Raw genomic sequence first — 10,556 nt, forward strand, 5'->3', positions numbered from 1 at the left:
ATATTGATTTGTTTTGGTGGTTTTTCTTTTTCTCGAATTGAATTTTCAAATTTTTAAAAAAAATCAAAATATCAAAAAAATCAAAAATCAAAAAATTTAAATAATGTTTTTTTTACGGGGAAAAATTTTTCCATTTGAAAAACGAAACAAAAAACATTTTTTCTGCCTATTTCGACTGATAAGCAATTCTGGAAAAACAAAAAAAGTCCATTTAGTCATTCGGTTAGTATTTGTGTGTGGAAATGGCCATTCATTCATTTCATTTCAATCGACCAAGCCTTTTTATTTCACATATAAATACACACCATACACACCACGCATTCATTCATTCATTCATTCAAAAAAACTTTAATTTAATTTAATTTAAATTGTTTTGAAATTAATTTTGCCTAAACAACGAAAATTAATTGCCCTGAATAACTTTATGAATGATGATGATATGAATATTGCTCATTTCAGTCAAATGAATGAAAAACATTTTTAGATGAGAATAAATTATGAGTGGAAATAGCCAAATGTTACCGCTTTGTTGAGAGAAAATGGAAAACATTGCTGCTGACCATTTGAAACAAAATGAAGGAAAAGTTTTCTGGAAATTTTTTTAAAAAAATTGAATTACAAAAAACGATGATTGTTTTCGGAACCAAAGAACGATTTAAAAATGCAAATTTTCTTCTATTTTTTAGGGAAAAAAATCATCATCATCATCATTATAATTGTAATTATAATTGGCCGGTTTACAAAACACAGAGAAAAAACGATTAACAATCAAATCATCATCATCATCATTTTGGTCATTCCCATTCAATTTATTTTTTTCTGCAAAAGATTTTTTTTCCGTACGTTTTGGTTGTGTTTTTTACACGTGTGCATTCAGTAGCCAAAAAAAAAATCAAAGCAAAAACTTAACTTATTTTAAACCGAAAATTGATCTGAAGAAAACTGGAGAAAAAAACTTTATTCGAGAATTCAAAAAAGTTTTTTCCTTCTCTTTTCTGCCAAAATGAATGAATGAATGAATCGAACGAATGTTGTTGTAAATGATTTGGAAAATCGTTATGCGTAACTCGTTTTTTTTACACCGATCGACCAACAACACCGAAAATAATAATAATTATTTACAAGTAGAAATAGTCGACAAACAAACAACAATTAATTTAATCTAACTTTAATTTTAATGTCAAAAAGTTTTTTTTTCGCGTTATAATTAGTTACAAAACAAAACAAAACAAAAAATTATAATAATAATAATTAGCATTCACACACCACACACACACATCTTCATGTAATAATTATAAAAATGAAAAATTGAAAAAATTTTCTTTTTTCATGTTTAGATGTTTACTGTGTTTTTTATTTTCATTTTATGGATTTTCGTATATGGATGATATGCGCAAAAAAAGGAATATATTTTGACAAAAATTAGCCAAGCGAGATTTGAGTTTCACTTCTTGCCAACTAACAAATTGACACTAAGTTTTTACCCGAAAAAAATTTTCTTCTTCGTTGAGATGTTGATGAGAATTTCTTTGATTTTTTGGCTGTCTGGTTTGAAATTTCGTGATGTTTTTTTTTTTGTTGTTCCTTTTACTTTTTCTCTTGTTTTTTTCTTTTGGTTAATGAATCTCTCATATTTCGATCATATGATTAGGAAGAAAAAATTCTTCTTTTTTTTTCTCTTCTCTTCATTTATCCATTATGTAATAACAACTTATCAAAAATGTACAGTAGATACCATTATCATCATCATCAATGAATCATTGATCCTATCAATTGAAGAAAAAAAAACAAAATTCTTGTTTGTTTGTTTGTTTGTTTGTTCAATCTTATAAGTCATTATACTCTTTCGTTTCTCATTCGAAATAAAATACATGTATGTCCAGATCACGCCGATCCATCATTCATTCATTCATTTCATTTCATTTCATTCAATAAATTATGAATTTGAAATTCCAAATTTAATGTGTAATCATAATCATGATGATCATCATAAATATTGTAGAAAAAAAACCTCGATGATGATCATCTTTTTCATCATTGAATGATTCGGGTTTTCTTTCTTTCTTTTTTACTGGTTTTTATCGTTTTTCGTTTGTTTCGAGTTTACAATTTGAACAACAAAAAACAAGCAACAAAAATTCAAACAACTTTTTTGATTGTCTTGCATTCGGTTTTGAAAGATGAAAGATGATGACCATCCACATGGGCAGCAGCATCATTTTTTTTCTTGTGATGATGATTTATGTTTGATTCGGAAAAATTTGTATAAAATTATTACTTTTTTATAATTTCTGGTTGTTTAAAAGTTTTTTTTCATTGTTTTTTACCTGAAATATTTTCTTAATTACAATTTTTTTAAAAGTCAAGAAAAATTTCATTCGATTGCACGCGTTTTTCGCTTTTTTCCACACACACACACACATAGATCATGATGATTAGGATGATAATAATATGATTCTGATTCTACCTGGGATTCTTGTCATAACACTTATAAAATATCCAGGATTTATATCGGGATAAATCTCCCTCTCTTTTTATCAACTAAATTAAACATCTTTTTGGCTTTAAAAATCGTGCATAAAAGGTGGAGCTGTATTGTCTATTTAAAATGGAAAATGAAAAATTTCAATTTTTTTCTGCCTTACGTAAATTTGATATATGAAAATTATGGCAAAAAATGTCGAATACATATGTGTGTGTGCTGTGTTTCTGAAATTATTATTTTTTTTTGAGCAAAGGAAAAACAACAGCAGAATTTATCGTTTTTTAAAACCTATGAGAAATTTGCCTATTCCGTAGATGATTAATTAACCGAACCATGTAACTAACATTACAGAAATGAAATTAGCAGCACCAGGTAAAAAAAAAAATATTAAATACACCCTCTGGCATCATCTCTTATTATATAGTTTTTTGATTGAAATTTTTTTTTGCGAAGAATCTTTTTCTTACATAAAAACTCCTATTACATTTGTTGCCTGAAAGCAAACGTGCATGTATTTTATTTAGCATCCGATGATGATCTAAAGGTAAATGTTTGAAGAAATGACACCTTGAACATTTTTTTTTGCAGAAAGTCCATTGCATTGCCATTGATATATAGTGTAATGGCCTGTTTGAAAACATTTTTCGAGTATTTTTTTCGGTTTTTGTTTGAAAAACAGATGATGATGATGATGATAATGATGATGATGCTATTTATATTAGCAGTAAATAAATTAACAAACATTTAGATTTATATTATCAATATAGGATTTCATGATGTTGTTTCCCACTTCTTTTGACTTAACGATTAATTAACAAAAATTTTTCTTTTGCTTTAAACCAACCAAGTAATATAGAAAAGTACTGATGATTTAAAAGATGATTTCATTTTGTTTTGATTTTTTCTATCTCTTTACAAAGATAAGTATCGAATAACAAATCACGACAATCAAACATCGATCGATTCATTCATTCATTTATCAGATATTTTTCTATAATTATTTTTCTGGTTTTTTTGTTGAATTTGAGTGAAGAAAAGAAAAGAAACTCTATAAAAATGAACATCATTTCTTAGGTAGCAAAAATGATGATTTCGTTTTTTGGTTTTTTTTTTCATTTTTGGCAATCAAATTGTTTTTTTTTTTTTTTTTTTTGTTGAACAATTAAAACACACACACGCATTGAAATGATAAAATTTACTAATTGTTCTGATCTGGAATTTGAAAATTCAAATCAGGACAATTCATTTTTACCACACCTGCATTGTAAATGAATGAATTAAATGTTTTTTTTCAGATAGAATTTCTTCAACAACAACAACAATCAGCAATCAAATGTTATCAGAAAAAGTTTTCCGAAACAAACAAAAAAAAAAATTGTTAGGAATCTTTCGAAATTAAAAAAAAAAATAACAATAAAAAATGATCTATGATGATGATAATGATGATTATAATAAAAAAAAATTTTTAATTATAGGTTTTTTCTCCATTACAAAATGACTTATTAAACAAAAAACAAATTTTAACCTGGAAACTTTGAAATTGAATTTGACCCAAGGTACGAGCGCGCGCGCGACCCAAGTTTTCTTTTATTATTGTTGTTGTGATTAAAGAAAATTTTGTTCAACGAAAAACATTCTAATTTGGAAAACATAAAAAGCAATTTATTATTCTGATTTGAACGAAACGAAGAAACAAAATGAACGAAAAAATCTTCTTCGTTTTACTGCTTTCATTTGTGATTATCTTTTGAATGTTTCTTTCGGATTCGATTCTTATTTGATCTTGCATAATTTTTTCTACTGCTGCTGCCGCTTTTGGCTGTTTTTCCATATTCATTTTCAATCATTATCATCATCGATTATTCCTACATCATTTATTCAAAGATTTATGTATGATTTTAGTTGAATTTAAGAAATGACGTTTGTTAATTAAACATACACATATGCGATGAACATGATGATTAATTAGAATGTTTTCAGCAAAGAAATTGACATTAAATCAAAATGGAAAAAACTTGTTTCAGATTGAAACATTTTTGCATATTGGGTTAAATTGAAACCTCCAGAGAAATTTATTATTATTGCTATAGCTAAACTTATTTTGGATTTTTTTTTCGGGTAGCATTTCTTTTCTAAATGTTAACGCGTTCGCTACCGGAGATTTCGAAAAACACATAGAACTACAGCAAATAAACGACGCATATATGCGTCGCTGGTAGCGAACGCGTTAATGAAATTTTTCAACTAAAAAATGATTTATATTTGTTGTTGTTTATCGATTTGATTCGATTAATCGATTGATCGATTGATTTAATTGAACAAAAAAAAATGTAAATGACCGGATTCGTCAATAGAAAAAAAATCAATATGATTATCTTTGTTGAAATAACCCTTTAGCCAAAAATATTTTTCTTCGAATGAATGTCTTTGAATGGCGCCCACTTCTTCTTCATTTTTTTTCTTCTGTCTTGCATATATAGAGTTAAAGAAAGCCTATCCCCCTTATATTTTGTCTCTGCTCTTATTTTTCACATTCACATTTAACATTAAGACAAATCATCATCATCATCATCATTTCATCATAGTCTTATTGTCGACGCCAAGCCAAATACTATTTTGGGTGGTGGCCTGTATCTCTCTGGGTGTTTTTTTGTTTCCTATTTCAATTCAATTCATTCATATATACCAATGAGAATCATTATCATTACCATTTCAATTCTGAATTTACGATTGGTCGAATTTCTTTCTTTTATTGCGTAGTTTTTTTTGCCAAATGATAACTCCGAAAATCATCATCATCATCATTGAACATGAGCATTACACACACAGAGGGCACAGAGCAGGAAAATTCTTCTTCTTCGAGTTGCCATTCAAGTTCTACGAATCGACACCAGAAATACAAAGAAGAAATGGAAGAAAAAAAAATCAAACAAACTTGAAATGTAATGATCAGAACTTGTTGTCCTACAATCAATGAATGAATGAATGTAGATACAAAGTTCATGCGCATTTTATTACCAAACAAAAAAAAAAATTCCAGTTCAACTTGATTCGAATGAAAAAATTACATTTGAATGACATGCACACACTGCATTGGAAATGCATTGGAAATGGAAATAGAATGGAAAGACAGACGGAACCCGGATTTGAATGGCGCCCAAAAATACATTTTCATTGTAAAATCTAAATTATTAGTGCGCATGTGTTTGTTTGTTGGGCGCCATCGACCTGCAAGCATTCAGCGCATGTCGATGACATTTCTCCATCACCACCATCAAATTCATCCAAATTCTTTTATTTTTATTTTCTGTGACAATTCGCAATTCGTAAATACGATTCTGACTGAATGACTGTGTTATTGGATTCTTTGCTATGTAATTGGTATTTTTGGGCACCACATTCTTGGCTCTATAATGTCATCGTTGATGATGATGAGCAGGCCCCATGAAAGAAGAAAATTCTAGAATTTTGGCCTAAATAAAATAAAATTAAAAAAATTCCTGAATGTGAATGTCTCTGTTGAAAGGAGAAAATTCTTCATTTTCGATTGATCGATTCTTTACTTTGTTTATTTATCTCACTCACTCTGTGTGTATGTCTGGCATTAATAAAAGCATCACAAACATTGAATAAATGAATGCCATTATTTTCGGTAATGTTTGTCTGTGTGTGTTTGTGATTAGGATTCTTTTCACTTGAAAAGTTTTTCCATCAAACAAACGAAAAAATCAAGGGGAAAAAACAAAATTCATTTCAGTTTTTTTGCGCAAAATCTTTGAATTGAAAATCAAACCGAAAAGGAATTCCGTTTCCGAAAATAAAAGGAGGATCTCCATCTTCACAAAGAATGGAATGGATGTCTTTGGGTTTTGTTGTGGATGCGCAATTTGAAGAAAGATGGCAACAAAAAAATGTCTCAACCAAGAAAACTAATGACATGATCAATTCGAATTGAATTGAATTGAAATGAAATGAACAAACCAAAAACCATGCCTATTTCCACACCTACATTTATTTTCGAATTCAAAAATATTTCTTGGCCACTATTTCTACTTGTTTATCGACCATCCTACTAACTAAACTAAACTAAACTAACTGCAGCAGAGATAACATCCGTATTTAAAGTTGTATTTCTTCTTTTTCTTTTCCAATTTCTTGATTTCTTCAATGTCTTTTCTTTTTTTTGGGTATTTGCACATCTTTATTTCTATCACACATTGAATATTCATATGATGATGATGTTCATAAATTTCATCCATATACTGTGATTCGGTTCAATGGATTTTTGTTTTTGTTTAGACGTTTGGGTAACAATGGAAAACTTTTGAAGTTTTTTTCTTCATGTGATAGTGGTAGCGGCAGTCGTTTTTCTCATATATAATTCCTGATCATAGGAATATAATTATTATGATTTTGTTGTTGGTGGTGGTGGTGGTGGGGGGGGAAATAATAAAAATGATTTTGTCAGAAGAAAGAAAAAGATAGGAATAGAAATTTTTCAGTTTGAAGGGAGCCAACAACAACGTAAAAGTAACTGAAAATATGCATAGATATTTCTGTTCGGAAACGAAAAGAAAACAATATTGAATTGGAATTAATTGAAAACAACAACAACAACAATAAACTTTCCAAAAAAAAATGAAAGGATTGAAACATAATACCCTATCATCAAATGGATCCATCTTAACTATCTTTATGGATTCTATTAGATAACAAACAACAACCATATATAATGGCATCATTTTTTTTTTAATTACACATTCCATATCACATTATATATGTATGTATTTGGAATTGAATTTTGCCAGATAAAAAAAATGAATGACTGAATTGAATTGAAAACAGACAAAAAAAACAACCAAAACAAAAAGATATTTGGTGGCAACCCAGAATGAGAAAAAAAAATACTATTTTTTTTCTACTGTTCGAATGCTAGGGAGAGAGAGAGATAGCAAGAGAGAGAGAGAGAGAGAGAGAGAAAGAGAGAGATGAACATTGAACATGAACAACAACTGGAAAAAAGTGGGAGAGACACAAACACACACAGATATTCTCTTTGAAGTTATATATGATGATGATGATGATTTGTACAATGTCTCTATGTACGAATGAATGAATGAATGAAATGTGAAATGAAATACAGAACAAAACAAAACGAAACGAAAAAACTTTATTCGTTTTGCGTTTGCGTTTCGATTACAAATCCATTCCCACTTTGAATTGTTATCGCCTACTTTTTTTCATTCATTCATTTCATTTCATTCATTGTATTACATTTCTATTCATTTCAATTCAAATTCATTTCTCTATGTTTTTTTTATTTGGTGGGCATCTATGTTTCTTTACTTTCTTGTCTATTTTCTTTTTTCCACATCTATTGAACAAATAAATGTCTCTTGTATGTGTGTTTGTGTATGTCTGTGATTCGGTGTTGAAGATTTTCATTCCATTCCATTCATTCATTCACATTTCTACATTTCTACAATATGATGATATATATTATGTGAATTTTTTTGGGTGCTATCTATTTATTTGTATTTGTGTGTTTTATATATGTGTGACTGCTGTTATATTGCACATTTTGGAGCCCATTTTACTACTTTGAATGAATGTAAAAACGAATTCGAAAATTTTCTATTCTATTTTGCCAATTTCTATATCTTTTTGTACATATGTATTGTGAATGTTTGAATGTTTAGTTTTCATTTGGTGTTTGGATTCGATTGTGTACGATACGTTTTAGTTCGTTTTGTTTTGTTCGAAATATTTTGTGTGTGAATTCAAAATTCGAAATCTGAATTGTTTTTCGAATGTTGTGCTCGTTATCCAAGATAATTTGGATTTCCGTTTGTTTGTTTGTTTTTGATTAGATTCTTGTCATGTTATTTGTGTTAACACTCACCCACCCACCCATCTACCAAACTTGATGAAAAACATTTGCTTTCAAATGAATGAATGACACACCTTGATTTTTTTTTTTTTTTTTTTTTGATTTCTTCTTGGTTTCTCTACGTGTATTTCGTGTATATCCGCATTCTCTTCATTCTATTTTGACATTTTGGATGTTTAAAAAAAAACAATTTCGTTTTTTTTGAATTGAAAAAATTATCATTGTGTTTGTGTGTGACTCTTAATTGACCACCGTTTTGTTTTTTGAAAACTGCCCAAATCCGACTTCTTGATCTCATCATTGGAAAAATTATTGATTGATTGATTGATCGATAAACAATGTCTCAATTATCTATATCACCAAGTCCAAGACATTCAAATTCATATCATCATCATTCACATTCACATTCACATCATCAATTACCATCAAATAATAGTCCAACATCAACAATCAGTGATGATGATGATGATGATATTGATGATGATGATATTGATGATATTGGTGGTGGTGATTTAAGTAATCATTCAGATTCACCAAATGATCTCAGAACTGCACGTAAGTTTTTTTTTTTTTTTTTGCAAACGAAAAAATTAACACTTCGTTAACACACACACACACACACACACACACACAAAAAAAATCAAATCTTGATAATCCATGTTCGGATTCCGTTTTAGATTCTGTTTCGATGAATAAAAACTAAAGCAAAGCTATATACAACAACAAAAACAACAACAAAATTCTTGTTGCTGTTGGTGATTTTCATCATTCTGATCATCATCATGACAGTTTTGTGTGTGTGAATGTGAGTTTGAGTCGATTCTTTGTTGATAAAAAATATGGGGTTATGGTATTATGGATGTGTCTACTATTGTATAATGTAGTAGGTTTGTCGAATGTCCACTTGTGTGTGTGTGGATCAACCTCAACCAGATCAAACACAAAGAATGGCAAACAGAAAAACAGAATAACAACAACAACAACAACAACATAAGCCAGCCATAGGAATCATCTCTCTATCCGTGAATAGCTTTGAGTATTAGTTAGTTAGTTAGTTAGTGATGGTTATGGGGTTATGGATGAATACTTTTTGTAACGTACATTGTGTATCGGTATATATTATTATTTTTTTTTCTGAAATGGGATATAGAGGTTACCCCATTCTATTCAATCGGTTATCATTTTTTACATACACACAGCCAAAACAAAAAACTTTTTTTTCTGGCATAGAGTGGCGCACGGTTTAAGCCAAAAAAGACAAAAATTCCTTCAGTTAGTCTAGAATAGAAAGAAAAGTGAAACATAAAAATTGATGATCCAGAATACATCAACAACAACAACAAAAAAGTGCTGCTGTTGTTGTTTAGTTTGTTTTCAAAAAATTTTTTTCATTGATTTTTTCATTAATTTTTCCCCCTTGAAAATGATATTTAGACAAATCATCTCGACATGGTGGCAGTGTATTTGGCAACAACAATGGTAATGGATCACCATTAACTGGTGGTGGTGGTTATCATTCATTTTATTCACCACCACATCAATCATCAAATAATAATCATAATCATAATAGTGGTGGATCAAATAATTCAAATCAACAACCACAATATATTGCAACAAATGAATGTCGCCTGATTGATTATCGTGGACATCGTATTGCAGCATTTCTAGCTGCTAATCGTCAAGGAGAATATCTCCTATGTTTACCACAAGCATTTGAATTATTTTTAAAACATTTAGTTGGTGGTCTACATACGGTTTATACTAAACTTAAGGTTTGTTTTTTGTCCAAATTCTTAATTTATTTTTGCAGAAGAATAACCGGAATTTCTTTTCAAACACAAACAAACAGCGTTTAGATATTGTACCAATCGTATGTAATGTTGAACAAGTAAGAATTTTACGTGGTTTAGGAGCAATACAACCCGGTGTTAATCGTTGTAAATTATTATCAACACATGATTTTGATACACTTTATAAAGATTGTACAACTGCTCGGTAAGGAAATTTTTATTTTTACAAAAAACTTTCTCAAAAAACTTTCCAAAAATTCGATTCTAAGAACTTTTCTCTTGGACAAAAATCTAATCAATGGCCATTTTTTCTTTTTTGTTTTTATTTTCTGTTTTTTTTTCTTTTGTTACAATTTTTCTGGATTTTGTCGAAATTGTTTTCTTGATTGGT

At 29.1% G+C, this 10,556-nt stretch overlaps 1 protein-coding gene across 1 annotated transcript; it reads left to right on the plus strand.

The window, feature by feature from the left end:
* Window positions 1-8,011: 8,011 nt before the first annotated feature.
* On the plus strand, window positions 8,012-10,389 carry LOC113798929 (uncharacterized). The gene is made up of 3 exons (XM_075822839.1): window positions 8,012-8,930; window positions 9,810-10,147; window positions 10,225-10,389. Exons 1-3 carry the CDS (start codon window positions 8,714-8,716, stop codon window positions 10,372-10,374), a joined length of 705 nt encoding a protein of 234 aa, XP_075678954.1. The 5' UTR covers window positions 8,012-8,713; the 3' UTR covers window positions 10,375-10,389.
* The last annotated feature ends 167 nt before the right edge of the window (window positions 10,390-10,556 follow it).

This window comes from Dermatophagoides pteronyssinus, unplaced genomic scaffold (assembly GCF_027571235.1).
Source record: "Dermatophagoides pteronyssinus isolate colony J.1.1.1.1 unplaced genomic scaffold, Derpt_VIB-CSIC_2022.12 sq0021, whole genome shotgun sequence".
NCBI classification, from domain to species: domain Eukaryota; kingdom Metazoa; phylum Arthropoda; class Arachnida; order Sarcoptiformes; family Pyroglyphidae; genus Dermatophagoides; species Dermatophagoides pteronyssinus.